This window comes from Rhinolophus ferrumequinum, chromosome 8 (genome assembly GCF_004115265.2).
Source record: "Rhinolophus ferrumequinum isolate MPI-CBG mRhiFer1 chromosome 8, mRhiFer1_v1.p, whole genome shotgun sequence".
NCBI classification, from domain to species: Eukaryota; Metazoa; Chordata; class Mammalia; order Chiroptera; family Rhinolophidae; genus Rhinolophus; species Rhinolophus ferrumequinum.
In genome coordinates, this window is record NC_046291.1 from 46,889,360 (window position 1) to 46,910,350 (window position 20,991).

A 20,991-nucleotide genomic window follows, 5' to 3' on the forward strand; every position below is an offset into this window, starting at 1 on the left:
TGGCAGATAATGGGTTTCATTTCTGAAAATATATCTTCTTTTTCAGGCCAGACTTATGAAATCTGCTACTCTGTGTAATGCAGCATTGTTTAATCAAACTGCTGAGGACTGAAAGAACAAATTTCAGATTAACTGAATTTATATTATGTGAATTTTATTGAAGAATACACTGTACTTTTGGATGTTTCAGGATGGAAGACCAATTTTATTTCCACCATATTTGAACAATAATATCTGAAAAATGAATGTCCACTTGATTTTAAATGGACTTGGCCAGTTCCCTTTCTGGAAATATCTTAAGAACTGATGTTAATATTTTGACTAATTTATTTTTATGCTACATGCTGGTGTGTAAAATTCTTTACTACATACAACCAGTATGGACTGGTAATAGACTAACATGAAGAAATGTTCTATAGCTGGAATTAGAGAGTTAAAACTGGTCTAAATAATGTTCGTGTAGTTAAAACAGTTATTGGTGCAGATGTTTCTCAAGGAAACATAGGAATAAAAATGAACTTGTTGACGGAGGAATAAAAATAAACTTGTTGATTGAGGAATAAAAATAATTTCTTAATGTATAAAAATTGAAAAAATTTCCTATCCATTGAAACTGTTCGTTGTTTTAGGAAGCAGTTTTGTTTTCTCTCCTGATGGTTGAATTGTACTGACACCCAGAAGAGAGAAAGGGAATTCTGCCTGACTAATTCTGTTTCTCTTAACTGAAAATTCTTTTGTACATATTAACTTTTAAAATTATTCTTCATATGTTAATAAAATCTTATTGTAGGTTATTGTCTATTGTAGGTTTTTGAGAAGTTTACAAAGGAATCTACATCATTATTAGATGAACTTGCTTTGATTAACAATGGAAGTGATAAAGGAAATCAACAAGAGAAAGAAAGGTAGGTGGCCAGTGTCTTGAAATTATACCCTTGCAAAGCTATGATTAACCTGATAAAAGATAACCTCTGTTGTTAATGCAAGCTAAAAGAATGAAGGTAAACATGTTTCCAGTCAATAAAAATTGACATACAAAAGTTGAATTAAATTTATTAATTTGTGAGTATTAGTTTTACATGTACAATTTATTGATTTGAATCAGTTTCTTTACAAAAGTTTTGATGAATAGTGATATGTTTACCTTTTTCTGACACTGTAAAATCCTCATTTGCAAGGACATGTTTTCAAAATGGAACAATTTTCTACCTTTTAGAATATACTACTTTGTTTGTAAAGAATAGGAACAAGGTTGCAGCATGAAATAAAATTTTCTAACCTTATTTAAATATATTAGCACTTAAAATGCCTAGCTTGTAGAACTCTTATGTCCTGGTAAAATAGGTGATATTTATGAATGCAGCTTGGGGAATTTAGTGTTTTATGACACTGGATGAAATAATTGTTCAGTTGTATTATCTAAATGTAACTACCTAGGTGAATTATTTTAACAGATTTCCATGGAACTTTACAACCTTAACAATTTTCACGTTCCTGTTGGTAGGCTAAGTCCGTCTCCGCAGCTTAAAAGCACTATAGGACACAAATTGACTCTTTCTAGTCTCTCAATAGCAAAGTGGTCACTAGAACAATAATTTTGCATTAGGAAATTGAAAAGAATCAACACTCATCCTGTCTATTTCTTTTGAATCTGACCTTAATAATACAGTGCTGCCTTGATACTGGTCATCTTGTTAGTCTATGAACCCAAATGTAGTCACATACTAGTCAACTGAGATCATAAGGCAAGAGGAATGTAAGACTCCGGATCTTGATTAAAACAAAGTGAAAAATGTGAACACAAATGGTTTGAATGTAAATCTAGTTAAAATAACAACAAACATGTAGAAACATTACTATCCTATAGATGCATTATAAAAAGGTAAAATGTAAAAATTTTACGTATATGTGAACATGTGAGTGTGTGTGTTGTGTAGATGACACACACACACGCACACACATACTATGGCTGAGGAATTTAAAATGCCACACAAGTTACTTGAGAAAGATTAACTGAACCTCTGACTTTCTGAGTAGTCCAGCAGTGTAAGTAAGATGTTTCTTAAAGTCCTCTTTCCTCAGGGAAGACACGCTTAGAGGGTGTCTGTAGAAAATGAGTTTATGTCATAGATTTAAATGTTGTTTACTATGTTTCCTTTCTGAGAGTGACGATAGATATTTACATATTACAGGTTCTGAGAAAGCCTGGCAGTGAAGAAACCTATTTAATTGCTTCCTTAGAATTTCTTGTATTAGGTTGGTGCAAAAATAATTGCGGTTCAAAAGGTTAAAAATAATTGCAAAAGCCTCAGTTACTTTTGCACCAACCTAATATTTACACCCCTTTTTCTCCACCTAATAATACCTCGTTCAGTGTTTTGGGAAACATTTTGGGAAATGCTGGTTTGCATGACTATATGAAGTACTAAATAAAATCTTGTATTTGCCAGTCCTTCCCCAAGGAACTCAAATGTTACTGCTTAGTCCCTAAAACTCCACATACCAAAGTCCCGCTTCTTGCAAATTTTCATCACCCTCTTTATGTCAGCCCTCAGGAAACATCTAGGGGAAGGCCTAGATCAGTTGACAAAAGTGAAAGATTTAGAGCAAGACTGCTCACGTACAGCAGCAAGGTCCTAGGCTTTGCCTTGTCACGTACCCTGTGTTTCCTTCATCTTGTACTTCCCAAATGTGCTTAAGAAAATAAAGCCATAGTCCAACTCATATGAAACATAATTAGTATAGGGAAGAACATACAACTGCTAGGGACACACACGTACATACCAGAGAATATTTGCAGCTCGCAAAAATTACTGTAGAGGAATAAACTTTTGATTGGAGGATGGCTGCATGCATTTTTAACGTTGACATTTCTGGGCTATTAATATATTACAAGTTTCATTTTGAAATAAATATCCAGTGAAAAATACTAGAATGGATTCCTTTGACATATTTGAAATAATGCCATAATTAATAATAATAAACTGTATATTTTCAAGTAGCATATTTTGTGATTTATTACATAATTTCTTTGGGTACTAATACTTATCTCTCATGGGCTTCCTAATGTTTAAGAGAAATTAGCATGGTAGAACAGTCTGCTTCATATTTTCATACTTGTGTGCCCCTGTTTTAATATGTATGTATAAAGGATTTTCTTAAGCTATGTGAATAGAAATACAACTTTTAATAATTGTTCATTTGGTACTTGCCAGGTCTGTGGATTTAAACTTTCTTCCATCAGTTGATCCTGAAACAGTTCTTCAGACAGGTAAGATGAAAAACATGTTTATCAGAAATAATCGTAATCCAATAAACCAGTCATATGTTGATTGGTTCATAAAAATAAACATTAATTGAGCCTGTACAGCAGGTCTTGGAATAACATTGTTTTGTTCAATGTCATTTTGATATAGTTGATGAGATCCCATAGAGACTTAACTGTTATTTATATCAATTAACCTATGGTAAAATAGGTTTAATTGTATGTTGTTTTGCTTAAAATCGCGGAACCTATGGATAGCATTAAGTGAGGACTTACTGTATTATGTGATAGAAACTCTAGGGGAAATTTTTCAAACTGCTTTTCAGTTTAACTTAAGTGTGTTAATATACTCTACAATATAAAAAAATATTAGTGATAGTTAAATTACTTTTCCTTTGAAATACTTGGGTTTATTTATCTGTGAAATGGAGGTAAAAATTTCTATTTCATTAGGTTTCTATGAGCATTATTGAATACTCATTATATTCTAGCATTGTATTTTTATGTATTTTAGTATTTCATTCTCCTAGCGACCCCTTGATACAATTAGTATTATTTTCCCTATTTTGCACTTGAGGAAGCCAAAGCATGCATTTATATATATAGTTGCTCAAGATCAATAACTATTAAGCGTCATCACCATAACACTGAGATAGATCCAAATCCAAAGCTACCAGCAGTACTGTTTTACACTCATCTATGTACAACACGTAGCACCTAGCAGTGGCATTGCACAGTGTTTGTTCACTTTGGAATTTCTTTAAATGGAAATACTTTCATTTTATTTCTAATGTATTTTTCTAATCATAGCTCATAATTCTAATCCTACTGTGTATCAGGTACTGTTCTAAACACTTTACATATGTTAAGTCATTTATCCTTTACCATAACCCAGTGAAGTGTGGGTACTGTTACATCCTAATTGTAAGATGAGAAAACTGAGGCATGAAAAAGTTAAGTAACCCATATGGGTTATACAACTGGTAATGCTAGAGTTAGGACTTGAACTAAGGCAGCTTGGTTTCAAGGTGTGGGTTTTGAAGTCATTATGTGGTGCTGCTTCTCTAATGGATAGGCGATCCACAAGGGCAACATTAAGGGTAACAAGTATCAGAGTAGAGAAAAATAAATGTATTCTGATCTTAATGGCTTTTATGAATTTTATATATATGTAAATATATTGAAAGTATGTTTTTGTTTATATATATATATATATATGGACTACGCTTTAAATAAGTCTTTAAAACAGTTGTTCTACCAGTTACAAAATGTAATGAAGAGTAAAGAAATAAATTCTGAATATCTTTGTGATATTGATTCACTTGTCGTAAGTTTTTAAAGTATGATATAGATCTTATTTTTTTAGAGAACAAAGGAATAATTGTAATCTCTGAATGTTTAGAAGGTAAATAGACGTCAATAAAAATATTGCTCTAGACTTAAAACTCTAGATTTAATTCCATGTTTATATTTAACATTTTGAAAGCTGCTTTAAGCCATTGAAATAAGAAGCTTTTTAAATTTGTATTTTAAAAATAACTTTCTATGCCACTAACTCCTTTTTATATGCTATTGACTCTTAAAGTAGGGATCAAAAGAATATAAAATGGAGAGCTTTTGAACAATCTTAAATATTTTTTAGAAATTGGAAATACTTCCAAATCATAATAAAAGCCACTTAAATTTAGGACATTTTCCTAAATGAAAAGATGAAAAAGAGAATTTAAATATCTGCATATTTTTGGCCCATAAATAATAATTTGAATAGTATTATCCTGGAAAAACAATTTATAATTTATTTATTTTTAAAATTGTTATATACTTACAGTTTTAGATGTTGTACATGTTGCAGTTTTAATTTCTTACGCACGAGTGAATTTTCTATATGAGTTTGCTGTAATTGAATTAACACTGGATACGATTTTTTGGCCCCTCATGATTCACAGTTAATATGTTATAGAAATTCCTATAGAGATTATTTACTCTTTTTTTTTGTACCAATAATACAGACTTTCTACCCTTACTTTGATCATACATGTGTTACATCATCAGCTTTTCTTTTAAGTGCTATAATTAAGGGTATGGATTAATACTGAAATCCTACAACATATTGATTAGAACCATCAGACAGAAATTCTGTAGTGAAATTGTGCTGTACAGGGAAAAAGATCACTTGGCAGTATCCTGAGTAATGAATCCACCAATAAGAAGAATGTGATAGGTAGATAGATAGATCGATCGATAGATAGATATAATATATACATATACCATATATATTTGGTACATATATAGCATATTTAGTATGTATATTATGATATATGATACAGTATATATGTATATATATGCATGTATACGTATGTGCACATATATATGCATATATACAATTTTTTATTTCTTTCTATATAAATTTAAAAATTGCATTTCAGTATTTGTGACCTGGTAGATAGGTAAGTAGACATATAGTTAGATATAGGTTCTAAAAATAAGGGACTAGAATTGAGAAGATTGAGAAATAAAAATTATATTTCTTTAAGGGTATTAATTATAAGTATTTTTCATTCATAAAGGGCATGAATTGTTATCCGAATTACAACAGCGTCGATTTAATGGCTCAGATGGAGGGGTCTCCTGGTCTCCTATGGATGATGAACTGCTTGCACAGCCACAAGTTATGAAATTACTAGATTCACTGCGAGAGCAATACACCCGTTACCAGGAAGTTTGTAGGCAACGTAGTAAGCGTACACAGTTAGAAGAGATTCAACAGAAGGTGATGCAGGTAAGTGTCTGAATCGAAAATATCTAACTTTTTAATATTAAATTTTTTTTTATAGTTTCTGTTCTGTGACTGATTGTATATTGAGCCTTATTTATACTATACAGAGAGCCTTAGACATATCACACCAGACTCAAACTATTTTTAATTATGTATATTTTTACAAATAGTATTTGCATTAAGATTATATTTTTTCTACAGTGATGACATTGAACAGTCCGCTTACTGTATCAGAATGAGCTCAAAAATAACTAGTTGTTGGAAACATCATCTGTGGTCTCTGTATCCTCACAATAAATAATGCTTTATTATTGATACTTCATTTATTTATTTTTAATAGCCTGCTAGTTTTTTGTTAATTTAGGCTATAAAGAGTTTTCTATGCTAGCAAAATGATAAAATATAAGTAATTCTTAAATTGTGTTTTATGAAACTGATAGAAAGCTTTAAATTATTTAATACTTGATTTTTAGTTCCTTTTACAATTGATTTTCATAAGAAAAGGGCTAAAATACTAAAAATCAATACTAAGGAAGACATTTCTGTTATTTAGACTACATTCTGGATTTTCATCTATTATTAAGAAATAAATCTTAAAATATTTTACTTAAAATCTAGATTAGAAATGTCTTTATTACATTCATTCGTTGATTCATTCATTAGATAAGTATTAAGTGCTTATTATGTAGAAGACATTGTGCTAGCATTTATATGGGATATAAAGTTATATGGTATATAAAGGTAGACTTGGCTTTTGCTATCATTAAACTTCGGGGGAGAGAGTGTTAAGTATCCCAGGACATTACTGAAATGCTGTGGGCATTTGTAGGAAGAATTATTCCTCTGGTTGTGGGCAGTCTAGGAAGATTTAGTAGTGCAGGAGGCAGTGATTCCGTTTATCCTCCAGAGTGTATATGACTTCACCAGGCACCTCCTTTAGGTTGTAAAGGAGGATTGGCATTTTGTGGGGGAGAAAGAACAGCAGCATGAATGAACAACAGCAGCATGAACTCCCAAGCTCTGTTGAAGAACAAGGAAGCAGTAATGCGCCCCGGGACATTTTTGGCTGGGGAGTCCTGGAGCAGCATGGTCAGGGGGCATGATCCGCATCCCAGTTGGTCCCCTTATTTCTCTGTGATCATGCTCATGTTATTCACTCACCTGAGCCTCTGACTTTTTTCTTTATTCCCTTCCTCTCTGTTTCCCTCCCATCTCTCATTAACCAAAACAGAGATAACAAGACCACTTTTGAAGGTTTGTTGAAACAACTCAGCACTCGATTAATGGTAGCTCTTATTTCCATTGAACTAGACTCTAGAAGTCTATTTCAGTTGTTGGCGTACTTTTTTCTATAAAGGGCCAATTAGTAAATGTTTAGGCTTCGTGGACTAGACAGTTTTTCTTGCAGCTATGGCTATTTAATCTGCCATTGTAGTGCATAGACACTGTGTAAATGAATGTGTGTGGCTATGCTCCAATAAAACTTAATTTATAAAAACAAGTGTAGAACACAGCCTACAGACTATAGTTTGCTGACCTCTGACCAAAGCATCATGTCATGGGGAAAAGGGCTTGAAAGGAAGGAAGGAGCTGCATCATGGAAGATCTTAAATTCCAGGCAAAAGGATTTAGGCTTTATCTCACGATAACCACATATAAGCTGAAGATTTCTGAGCACACATTAATTATATGCAACTTTTTCTATGTAATATATTTATGAAGTTAAATATAGTTTGTATTAAACCCAGGGAAGCTTTAGCCAAGTAGCTTCAGAGTACAGTCGTCCCCTCTTGTCCTCGAGGGGTATGTTCCAGGGCCTCCATGAATGCTTGAAATTATGAATAGTATCTAACCCTATATGTACTGTTTTTTTCCTATATAGACATATCTTTTCACTTAAAGGACACACACACTTTATGACTTCTCCTTGGCATATCCGAATAGCCAGCATCACTCTTGTACTTTGGGGCCGTTATTAAGTAAAATAAGAGTTACTTGCATACAAGCACTGCAATACCAGGGCAGTCAGTCTCATAATCAGCAAGGCTCCTCAGTGACTGACTGATGGATGGCTAACGTATACAGCCTGGATATGCTGGACCAAGGAACAATCCACATCCTGGGTGGGCACCATAGGATGGCGCAAGATTTCATCACCCTACTCAGAACTGCACACAAAAACTTATGAATTGTTTATTTTTGGAATTTTTCATTTAAAATTTTTGGACTTCTGTTGACCATGGGTAACGGAAACTGCAGATAAATGGTGGCCTACTATGTATTTGAAAACTGTAATGATGCAATAGCATAGTGGTATACAAGTCACCCAGGTAGTCTAGGTTCACCCTCGTCTACCTTTTGTAAGTTGTTTGACCTTGGGAATAAACTGGAACTTCTCAAAGCCCTAGCTTCCTCCTCAGTTAGCTGAGGACAACAACAACAGTAGCAACACCTACTTGGGCTATCACAAGGGTTAAAGAAGATAATTTTTATAAAATGAGTGTTCTATTAATAATATCTATTACTTGCTCACTCATTCAAAAAACGAATGTCTGCATTAGTGTGACATTATGCTAGGTGGAATATAATGGTGAGTAAAGTAGAGAACGTTACCACCTCTATGGTACATAATTACATAAGGACACAAACAGTTGTAAAACACAGCCACACCAAGACCCAGGAATGAGAGTGGTGGGAGTTAGGGTGAAAAAGAAAATATCAGAGATGAATCATTTTTCTGGCTTGCAAGACTTGATGGATAGTGGTGTTTTTTAACTATGGAACACTGGACGAGGTTTGGGTTTAAATGTGGGTAGAAAAGGGTGTACAGCATCATAAGTTTGGGTTTAGACATGGTGAATTTGAAGTTACTTTGAGACATCTAAGAGAAGATATAGAAGGGTAATCCCGAACAGGTCCAGAAATCAGAGAAGTCAGGGCTGGTGGCATATTTATTTGTCATCTGTGTATGAATGGTAGTCATAGGCATTGATGTGGATGAGAATTACCCCAGGAAGGAGCTGAGGGTACAGGAGACGTGGGCTAGTTAACTGAGCTTTGAGAAACTCCAGCATTTAATGATAAGATAAAAGAGTGTACTCCTTAAAAAAAGTAATGAAGGATTGGCCAGAGATGACGGAGAAAAGTGGGAAGAGTTAGTTCTGTGTTCTGTGTGGAAGCCAAGGGAAGAAAGCATTTCAGGGAAGGAGTTGGGAACATTGTCAAATGCTGATGAAAGATGAAGAGTAAGACTTCACATGTGTGTTAGGGTGCGAGAGATCTGGGCCATCGGTGAACCCAGCGCGTGGAGCTGCAGGGCCAGAAGCATACTGGCGTGAATTCAGGAATGACATCGAGGTGTGGGGAAGGGGACACAGTACAGACGACTGAAGGGAAGATGAGTAGTAGAGCAGTGCCTGCAAGTGGTAGAAGAGGGGTTGTGTTAGGGGGCCTGGGCTGCTGTAACGAAGTGCTACCGACTAGGGCCTTAAACAACAGAAATATTTCCTCACTGTTCTGGAGGTTAAGAAGTCCAAGAGCCAGGTGTTGACAGGGTTGGTGCCTTCTGAGGGCAGTGAGGGAAGGTCAATGCCAGGCCTCCCTCCGTAGCTTATTGATGCGCATCTTCTCCCTGTGTCTTCACATCGTGTTCCCTCTGTACCTGTGTCCAAATTGCATCTCCTCCTAACGACACTTACCATATTAAATCGGGGCCCCCCCAATCTCAATTTAATTGCTTCTTTAAAGATTGTCTATTTAAGTAAATATGGTTACATCCTGAAGTACTGAGGGTCAGATCTTCAATGTAGGGATTTGGTGAAGGTGGTGGTGATGGTGGGGCCCAACTCAGCCCACAACAGGGGTCAAGTGTAGTGTTTTGTTTTTTTTAAATATAAAAACTGTAAGCGGTTTAAAGGCTACTGCGATGAGTATATTTGGAGGGAGAGGTTGAATATACAAAAGAGAAAGAACAATTAACATTATCGAGTTCCTGACAAGGTGGATGTGAATGGACTCTAAAAGCACAGTTGAAGAGGCTAGCTTTAGAATGAAAAAGGGAGAACTCCCCCATTATAGCAGGAGGAGGATGGGTAGGATGAATCCAGAGGTGTCTCCATGTGTAAGTCAGGCATCAGGAAGATGAAAGAGTTCCTGTCCGATGTGTTCTCTTTTTTCGTAAAATAGGAGACAAAGGTTTTCCTCTTGGTGGTGCAGGTGGTGGTGGAGGGGCAGAGGGTTGGCATTCAAGAGGAGAAGAGGTCTAAGTGGAGTGGAGAGATCCAGGAATCTCTTTGTGGGGATTAGAAGAATAAAATTACCTCAGAAATGGAGCAGCAGTTTTAGGTAGTGTTTATTGATCTTGACTTTATGGTGGAACCTTTCTGGCCTGTTATGACCCTACCAACTCGTGGCTGGCTGTGGAGGTGCAGTGCAGAGAACACGTTTGGTGATGGGATTCATCCAGCATTCGGGCTTTGCTACGGAGAATCAGCGGGTAGGATAAAAAGACGGAGGGGCAAAGGAGTTAATGTATGGGCAAATGTGTTTTTGAGATGATGGGCCAGCTCAGCTGGATAAAGTAGAAAGAAACTAGAGAAGGAAGATGATGATAATATTTATAATGATGATGATGGTGATGAGATTATTGTTAAAAACAAACTGCATTACAGTTCAGTTTTCTTTATGAGCATTACATGTGAATTGGTTAGAACATTAGTATCCACCCTGTAATGGTGCCTGCGCTCTGCTTTTCAAAGGTCACGTTTTAGGGAAAGATCGATTTCCCTTGATGAAATGATTACTTAAATTTCGCTATATAGTAACATACATTGATCATGTCAGCACACAGCATAAACTATACTGCCTTCAGTCTTGCAAATTTGGGGAAAATGAAAAAAAAAGCGTTTACATAAAGATAATCATAAAGTTGACTATCTCTAAGTTAAATTAGTGAAAATTGAATTTTTCCCAATTTGTTTTTTTACTAACATCACTAAAAACAATAAGGCAAGAGAAATTAATAAGTCTAACATAAAACTATGATAAGTAATACCCATTATAGTTATCAGTCATTTAGGCCCCATAGTTCAAGCTAGGAGCATAAGACCTCATGTGGTATGCAGTCTCCATGCTGCTGCTTCTACATTTAAAAATTAGATTTCACATGCTCCTGGGTAGGAGATGATACCACATCACTGAAATAAGCTATCGTTATTCTCATTATCTATCTTGGCAGTAATTACCACCAGCATTGCAAGTGTTATTTCTGAAATCATCCCCATGTTTTTCTTCCTTTGTAGAAAGGAAGCATAGATGTAGAAAGGAATATGATGCACTCTGAGTTGCATAAGTATACAGCTGGAGGGTCTGTTCCAGTTCCCCATATTCTTTCTCCAGGTCAGATGCTTAGCATTTGCTTGACATGTCCTTCTTCCTGATTTGATCTCACATACTTCCAGATACTCTCTCATGCAGGCTTTAGAATAATCAGTCTGGTCAGGAAAGAATGGTGGATAGTTACATATATGTATTGGCCTCTGCAAATATTTGTAATGGTAGATTTTAAGAATACAAATCCAGGGCTATACTTTACGTATAAATGTAATCATTTGAGAGGTCCCACTGATACGGATTGGCCATGGAACTCTTTTTGCAGTAAGTTAATATTCAGGTTGAATGAGCAAGGTGTCCTGCTTGAAATTAAATTTTATAACCTGGTTTGGCAGACTGCTATCAATGCACATAAATAAACTTGTTTACTGGACGTTGACCTCAGTTCGCATCATTTTTATTAAAAATAGTCGTACCTGTACTCTGTCTACATTATTGAAGTTGCATACTAAGAGAAGTTACTTTCAGCATACATTAAAACTGTGTGCCCTTGACTGTATAACTTTTTCTGTGCTGAGATGCCTTTGTTTTATGTAAAATTTTATTTTTATTTTTATATTTTAAATCTTTTTTAATATATGGTTCTACCTTATTATTTTTTAACACTTGTGAATTTTTTTAAATTAAATTTATTGCAGTGACAATGGTTAGTAAAATTACATAGTTTTCAAGTGTACAATTCTAAAATACATCATCTGTATATCACGTTGTGTGCTCACCACCCAGAGTCAGTTCTCCTTCCATCACCATATACCGTATTTTGAATAGTAAACAAGACTCATGGCTTTTAGTCCTAGTTTTTCAGTAATGGATTATGTTTAGTAATGGACCCCAGGGAAGTCACTTAATCTCTCTGAAACTCGAGTTTCTGAAGTATTGGATAAAAAATTTGACCGATATAATTTCTGATGGCCCTTCCAAGTCTCTATATACACGTCACAGAATTACTTAGAATTGGTGGAAATTGGAAACATTCTGCATGCTCAACAATAGAGAATTCGAATCTTGAAAGCAGGTATAACAGTTATTTGAGGTAGTACATTACTTACTTGGCTCTTAATAGGATGGGTGGATAGGTGGATTGGTTGGTTGGATAGACAGGAGGGAGGCAGGAAAGCAGGCAGGCAAGGAGGTTGGACTTCTTTAAAAAGGTTTGCAACCATTGAAAATCATAATAACTAGCTATACAGATACACAGAAAATCATTGCAGTATTATAGTTTAATGGTAAGCGAAAAACACAGAATGGAAATTACTTGTACTTTATGAGAATTGGCTGTAACACTTAAATCTGTAGTAGCATATGAAAACCCTGTGCATGTGAAAGATCAGTGGAAATCTACATGATTTTTTTTCCTATGATGTACTTTTATATAATTATAAAAAAGTTACATGAGCTATTAGATTTTAAAATGAAGGTATTTTAACCTGGTAGCAGCAGAAATACACTATGGGTCTGCAGTACTCCGTTATGAAGTTGTAAGGTAAACCTATGTATCCACTGGGTTTGTATGCTGCAGACACCCTCATCCCCTTCTTGAGAGCTATCTTACGTTTAGATTTAGGGCATAACCATACATCTGTTGTTGAATTCCTTATTGTAATTGAGTAACAGGAAAAGCTTGAGAATATGATTTTTCTGTTAAAATTACTTCGCTGTATCTATGTAGTTTCAGAGTATATGTGTTTGTGGGTAAAGCGTTAACAAAACTCTTCTTCTATATGAGAATTTCATCTTTGCTTAACTATCTAGCTCTGTTCCCTTGAAAACCTGATAAAAATTGGAATGTCAACTATATTACTAGGCGATGTTGCTTATAGTAAAAGTTATTTTGGATCTGGATTGGGAAAACTATTAATACCTGATGGAAGACATAATTTTGGGCATCCTTGAGTTGAGTGACTTTTATAATGGGCGTGATCCCTGTGGGGAGTGAGGTTTTCATGTCAGAATGTGTCCCATGTTTTTCCCATATGGAGCATCTCTCCTTACACCCGAACTGTTGGACTGCTTCAGGCACTCGGCAGAAGAGAACTACCTGATGCTGCTGTTCTGGCAAACTAGTCCCCACCCTACATCTTTCTGGATAGACTGATGTCATTGGGACTTCAAATGACCTTGTGGGTCTGAAAGTTTAGTTGATCCGGAGAAGATCCCCAGAGGGTATTGCAGTAGTATAATTCTACAGTTCATTTTAAATTTTCTTTTCAAAGTAAGAAAATAGTATTTTAACTTTATATTATTTAATCAATTTGTTCAGTTTTAGCAATTCTTTGGGAAGAATATTAGACAGGACACATGGCTTTCAGTCCCAGTTTTTCAGTAATGGATTGTGTTCAGTAATGGACCTTGGGCAAGTCACTAATCTCTCTGAAACTCAGTGTTGGATCAGAAATTTGACTGATATTATTTCTGATGTCCCTTTCATCTCTGTGTCCTATAGTTCTCTGATTTTTTATCATTCTAAGTAAATTTTTAATCTTTTTTGTGGGAGCATTCCAGATTTCTTTTAGCCTGGCAGATGATCAGTTAGCAGAAAGCCTGAGGTGCTGTTGTGTACATTCCCTCAAATTTAGTTTTTGGAAAAGTTATCACGGTATAGTTGCATGGTCCTAAAAGAAACATTTACTGCCTATGCAGTAGAATTTAAAGAATTTAAATTAAAAATACTCGAGGAACTTTGTGAGGGGAAAACCAGTTAGAATGAGAGTTTGAAAAGCTTTTGATTATTTTAAAATTTCATCTCAACTTCCACTTACAGGTTGTGAATTGGCTTGAAGGACCTGGATCAGAACAACTAAGAGCCCAGTGGGGGATTGGAGACTCCATTCGGGCTTCCCAGGCCCTGCAGCAGAAGCATGAAGAGATCGAGAGCCAGCACAGTGTGAGAGGCTTTTTCCCTCTGCAAGTTACAATGCTGTTCTTAATGTGCATGATTAGCAGCATGTGTGGTGCGAAGTGATGAGTTGCTGTATAAACTTTGGTGTAGGGGCATAACGTACAGTATGTTTAATGTTTAGAGGCCAGAAAGTACATTTTGACCACTTGTATACGTTCGTTAGAAGTTCAGCGTTTGTTTTTCTCTCCAACACAATTTAATTACATATTTTTGTACAAACACAATTCATGGGAAATTTAAAAAACTATAGTGACAGAAGTGGTAGTCCCCGAGATAGAAACTGTGATTCTTAAGTCCTCAGAGGAAAACCTGTCCCTGTTTTATTGGGAGTGTGCAGTACAGTTAAATGCCTGGATTCCAGAATTGTTGCATTAAACACAGCTGATGGAGAGTGAGCGCAGAAGGGTACAGGATATGTTTTCATTCTCTGTGCATGTAGGGGTTCATGTTTATAACTGTGAAGGGGATATGAAATCACAGTCATGAAGATGGGAAGGGAAATTAATCTACAGGCAGATTGTAGGTAATCATTGTTCAAGAGGGTTTAAAATTTAACATCTTGTTATATGGCAGACACCGATCTATGTTACGCTCTTGCTGTGTTATAGTTAATTCTTCATTATTGATAAAATGATCATCCAGTTTGTGGATCAATTTGCTCACCCCTTTCTTCCGCCAAGTTGTACTGCGTTTTATGGTAATTTTAAAATAGATTGACTAGAAAATTGGAAAACTAAAATTTGAATCCATTAATTTCTATCCTTAGTTTATCTGTCTTAAATAATTGATGGGTTTACACACAGTATTCATCCTATACATAATATGAGGAATAAAACATTTCCCCATAAACAGGTAATAAAAGAAGCCAGTCCCCCTCCAAAGGCAACTCCAAGTGATCAGAATTGATCTGATTGGATTTATTTATTAATTGAAAAAAAAAAGTGTGTTAAAGGTGAATATAATAGGCATCTTGACCTCCAGGGTCTAAATGCACAACAAAGGAGAACAGTATTAAAAATATTTGATCAATAATAACATTAAACTCTGGACCCAGATGAGACTTAAGGATCATTTGGACATTATAGTTCTGTAATTCTTTTTTTCCCCCTTCAGCTTCACTAGTTGAAGTGGGAATTAAAAGTTGGATAGTATTAGTGAATGTACATTTTTAACTAAATGAGATTAAGGAATAAATATTGGCAATGCTTTTCTCGGGAATAAATTTAAATTGTTAACCAAGAATCATTTGCTCTTTATTAGAGGTGTATTTTAACAACATCTGACATAATTATTTTCTTTTTTACTATATACCATTCTGTTTAGTTTCCTTGGTAATTTTCCCCAAATCAGCTTTAATGATCAGTAATATTGGCAGATAAAATACATACTCTACCCTACAGGAATTGTAATCTAGCTGAGAAAATAATATAAGTAAGAGGTATCACAAGATTTAGAATCATATATTAATTAGTATTTGTAAGAGACTTAAAAATGAAATTCCATAATTGAAAAATCAATACATTTTCTGCATTTCACAGGTTCCAACGTAGTGGTTTTTCCTTTTATGTTAAAAAGAAACATTGCATAATTTGTATTTAACTTCCAACCTCTGTTCCTGAGATTATAATATTTTAATATTCTTGGTACTTTTAAATAACTTAATGCTGTTGATATTTTTTACATAGATTGTGATTTATTTGAACCCTGTGGATTGTTCGTGGAGCATGTTACTATAGAATGAGTGTATTCTATAATTTGTCCTCCTTTTTAGTTCTTGAAAATAGTATTTACTATAGAATATTGTAGACTTCCTCTAGAAAATGAAGTTATGAAAGTATCCAAAACTCCTTTAAATAAGGACACATGTATTTATCTATATTTTAAAGATGGGATAAAGATTTATCTGTATTTTAAAGATACCAAGAGGAATAAATGTAGTTAGAAATTGAATTTTATATGTACTTGCATACATTATAAAGAAGTTTAAAAAATTGGATTATATACATACTGTAAAGAAGTTCACAAAAGAAGTATAACTATATGTACAAAAATGTATATTGAAAAGTACATTTTATATTGCATATACTGTGGATGAAATTACAAATGGTATACATAGAGATTCCTGTGTTTAGATGTTTGTTTTTGTATTTTTATTTATAAGGTTCTAAAATCAACTTAAGGAAACAAATTGCTTATGGATGGCTGTTTGCTTAAATTATAATGTAAATCAATGTAAAATTACAGAACTTTTGAATAGGAAGGGATCTTATAGATTATTCTAGTACCAATCACCTTATTTTATAGATGAAGAAACTGGGAGATTACAGTTTTTAGTCACATTTTTAATCAGTGGGTAGCTGGACAAAAGTTAAAACACCAATCTTTTGATATTCAGATGAGATCTCTCCCTCTTTCAGAGAAAGCTACTAAATTTCATGAACTTGCTTAAGATGTAGCATTCTTTTTTTTCTTATGCACATACATTGATGTCTGCATTCATAGACATGGTGCCCAAAGAAACATTGATGGCTTATCACCTCATTTCTTTAAATGATGAAATTTGTATTAAAATTGGGAGGTGGGGACTGATTGGATGGGAGTATAGATGAAACAGGATTGGCCGTGAGTTGATAAATTAAAGTTGGACGGTATATGGGGTTTTATTATATAATTCACCCTTAAAACTCCCTTCCCCCACTTCTCAGTCGAAAATCTGCATATAACTTTTGATTCCCCCAGAATTTAACTACTAATTGCCTACTGTTGATCTTAAGCCTTAACCAATATTGTAAACAGTCGATTAACACATATTTTGTGTATGTATTATATGCTGTAGTCTTGTAAGCTAGAGAAAAGAAAATGCTAAGAAAATCATAAGGAAGAGAAAATACATTTACGGTTATTTATTGAAAATAAAAAAAGCCTGTGTATAGGTGAACCCATGCAGTTAAAATCCATGTTGTTCAAAGGTGAACTGTGCTGTCTTTACATTTTTGAATAGATTTGAAATTTTTCATTCTAGTTTACAAAAGAATATTGCACCATTTTAACCAATAGGTGGCGCTGCATTGTAACCTTGAAAATAGGTAGATGCAGGATGAGTATATTAGCTTATGATGTTTAAGACATTCTGACATTTTATTAAAAGCTTTCTTTGCTGTCTGTAAATAGAAGTCAACACTTTAAAACATGTATTGTAATTTCTGAGGTCTTACAAATTATAACGACAGATTTCTAGTATACTGATTGCTTAATAGTAGAATTTGGAGAAACTTTTTAACATACCATGTTGTATTAAAGCACTCTGTCAAATACTAAGGTTTAAATTTTCATAAAGCATAATTCAGAAATAAAGCTTAAAATGAACTGAAATTTCTTAGCCAAGAATTGATTTACGTTTTTAAAAGATCGCTGGCTATTGTTTGGAGAGGAGGGAGTAGGGACAGTGAAATAGGAAGACAGGAGGCCAGTAGAGTGGAGGCAGCAGAACTGATGAGAAATCTTCAGATTCATGGGTTGAGCCAGCAAGACTTGCTCTTGGAAGCAGAATCAGATATTTAGCCTTAGCACCTAGTTTTAAGATGGGGAAGACTGGGAGAGAAGTAGGTTGGGAGGCTGGAAAATCAGTATCTTTGGGGACAGGTTAAATTTTAAATATCTAAACATCATCTGTTGAGGTGGCTAGTAGACAGTTGGGTATGAGTATCTAGGGTTCAGCAGAGGGGTTGAGGGTATTAATTTGGGAGTTAGAAACCTATAGATGTCATTTAAAGGCATTGGACTAGGTGAAATCATCCCAGCCCAGTGAGTATTGATTTAGAAGCAAAGAGCCTTTGGAAAACTGAACCCTGAGTCACTCCTAAAGGTAGAAGGCAAGTAGAGGAAGGACAGCCAGCAGAGGAGGCCAAAAAGGAGCTGTTTGTCTCCGGAAACAAGAGAAAAACGCCTTTCAAGGAGCTGGAATTGGTCCTTTTTGTCAAATGAGGCTGAGAGGTCCAGTAAGATAAAGACTGATAATTCAACAATTGATTTCATAAGAGTGGGAAGGACAAAATCCTGATCACAGTGGGTTAAAAAGAGAATAGGAAATGAAGATAGAATAAGTATAGAGAACTCCTTTAAGGGAGGTTTGTGGGTCTTTTTTAAAAATTGAGGTTTATATATAGTAAGATGACCATATCCTAAGTGTATATTCTGTTTTATTTTAGGTTGGTGCAAAAGTAATAGCGGTTTAAAAGGTTAATTGCAAAAACTGCAATTACTTTTGCACCAATATAAGATACTACAAATTATTTGTGTGCTAATGGAAATAACCGAGTTGAAAAGGAAGAATTGATAATGGCAAAGGGAGAAGATAATTATAAGAGCAAAACCTGCTACGGGCCACAGAGGATAGTATATAAGACGTAGTGAAGTGATTGGACTTTGAAGCAGGAACAAGTCATCCGTTACTACAGTAGAGAGTGCAAAGTATAGGGCTGCAAAAGCAGGAAGGTCATAGATTTGTTGGTAAGATGAGAGCATTCTCTTCTGATTGCTTCCTAGTGTATTGATAAGTTAGAGTTTTGGTTGAGAGTAAAGAATTGAAAAGGAAGTTGGAGACTTAAGGAGTGGAAAAAACGTAATCATGGGAACGGAAAAGTAAAATGATGAGAGAAATGTAATAGGATCGCTAAAGGCCATTTGAGGTTATTTAATCATAACTTTAAAAGACACCTATCTGCATGGTGGTGTTTACTTAGCCATGTTTAGCTGCTCTGGTGTAGGTACGGTAAGCAAAGAAAGCAGGTCTGAGGTTTGACAGGTGAATCTGATGGAAGGACGGAGAGTAGGATATGGGCATGGGTTGTGCCCTGGGAGGTGTTTGTGGCCTCTGATCAAGAAGAGAAGTGAGGACTCTTCAGTGCTGCACAGTAGAACATGCTGAGATAAATGGATTGGTGGACCCTATGGGGCTATAGGAGTGAATATACTAAAGGATGTGACTGGAGACTTAGTATCTGGTGGTGAGAGAGTGGGATCCTTCAAATTGAGATTTTTGGGAGCTGTTCAGTAGTATATCCTAACGACAGGATTTTATGTCTATTTGGAGTGGGTAGCGGATGTGGGATAAGGACAAGATCGTCGGAAGTGAGCGAGGGAGTCAAGGCACTGAGAGTTCAGTGCTGGGTAGATGTGTATGCGGTGGAAGCCAGTAAGAAGGCTGGCACTGAGAGGAGGCAGTGACCATTGCTAAAGACCCTGGATGAGGGCATGCAACAGGAAAGGTTGGAAAGGTGTAATCGGACGGCATGCACTTCAAAGGAGATGTGGTTTTTGAGAGGAGAGGGAGAGGATGTGATCTGGAAAGAGGAATGAAGCTGCCTTCCTTCTACCCCCCTCCTCTCCAGGCATGTGGTATGTCAGCTGTGGAAACAAAACCAGCAATAAGTTAGGAGAGCTGCAGGGCTAACTGCTTTCTCTGAGGGTGGACAGTTTTCACGTAAAATAAGAAAGAGGCCAGGATGAGGGTGTCAGAGATTTTGCTATGGGCAGGAGTGAGTTCCAGTGATTGCAGTGGAAGATTTGGGGTTTGGGGTCTTTCCATCCGCCATTTAAAATAATTTGCCTAGGAGAATTCTCCTGTATGCTACTTAGTGTAGCTGGAGGAATTATAAAATGTAATGTAGTTCTCCAGAAACTAATTTTATCCTTAATTTACTTTTCATTGTCTCTCCATTGTAGGAATGGTTTGCAGTGTATGTGGAGCTTAATCAGCAAATCGCAGCTCTCTTAAATGCTGGGGATGAGGAAGACCTCGTGGAACTGAAGTCGCTGCAGCAACAACTTAGTGATGTTTGTTACCGACAGGCCAGTCAGCTGGAGTTCAGGCAGAATCTCTTACAAGCAGCTCTTGAATTTCACGGTGTTGCCCAAGATGTAAGTGTACTCTGATTGCTTTTCTTTTCTTCAAATTATCTGAACACTTATCTGCACATAATTTTTGCAGGTTTGCATGTCTCCTAATTATATTTCTGGAACAATAAAATAATGTACTGGTGGGGGAAATGAGATAAAATTCTTTGGTTGATTTTCTTATTTTTAAGTCAATCTGCATGCAACTAAACCTTTTTTGTCTAAATAGAGTGTCCCAACCTAATATATACATTTTATTTCGATTGTTTCTCAATGTTTATGCTTTATAACATACATTGACATGGAAGTTTCAATACTTTGTTTACATTCTGCTGACCTGGATGTATTTCTTTGTCTCCCTGGTGCATGCATTTATGTGTTCTGTCTTTCAGATGACATGTATTCTAATTATTCGTTCTTGTCTCTTAACAGCATAGTCTTTTTCAAGTATAATTGTGATAACCTCATTAGCTATAAACCTCATTAATCATTAAACACTTTAGATGCTGATTACATCAGGGTTATCTCTTTGGTGTCCCTCTGCTTTAGTTGTCTCAGCAGTTGGATGGCTTATTAGGGATGTTGTGCGTAGATGTAGCACCAGCTGATGGAGCATCGATTCAGCAAACTTTAAAACTGCTTGAAGAGAAGCTGAAAAGTGTTGGTAAGCAGATTTTAAAAATGCTGAAACATAAGGGTTCTTTTTAAAAATATATAATTAGCATGGTCAGACTTATACTGAACTAATTGTAACTATTTACAGGA

General features: G+C 35.4%; 1 protein-coding gene across 2 annotated transcripts in view; it reads left to right on the forward strand.

The window, feature by feature from the left end:
* SESTD1 (SEC14 and spectrin domain containing 1) overlaps positions 1–20,991 on the forward strand; it is a 139,843-nt gene that overhangs the window by 104,390 nt on the left and 14,462 nt on the right. For both annotated transcript variants that reach the window (XM_033112187.1, XM_033112186.1), the window contains exons 7-12: positions 808–905; positions 3,216–3,271; positions 5,833–6,044; positions 14,194–14,316; positions 20,056–20,250; positions 20,776–20,890. In XM_033112187.1, coding sequence (XP_032968078.1) covers positions 808–905; positions 3,216–3,271; positions 5,833–6,044; positions 14,194–14,316; positions 20,056–20,250; positions 20,776–20,890 — 799 coding nt within the window. The remainder of the gene's footprint in view (positions 1–807; positions 906–3,215; positions 3,272–5,832; positions 6,045–14,193; positions 14,317–20,055; positions 20,251–20,775; positions 20,891–20,991) is intronic.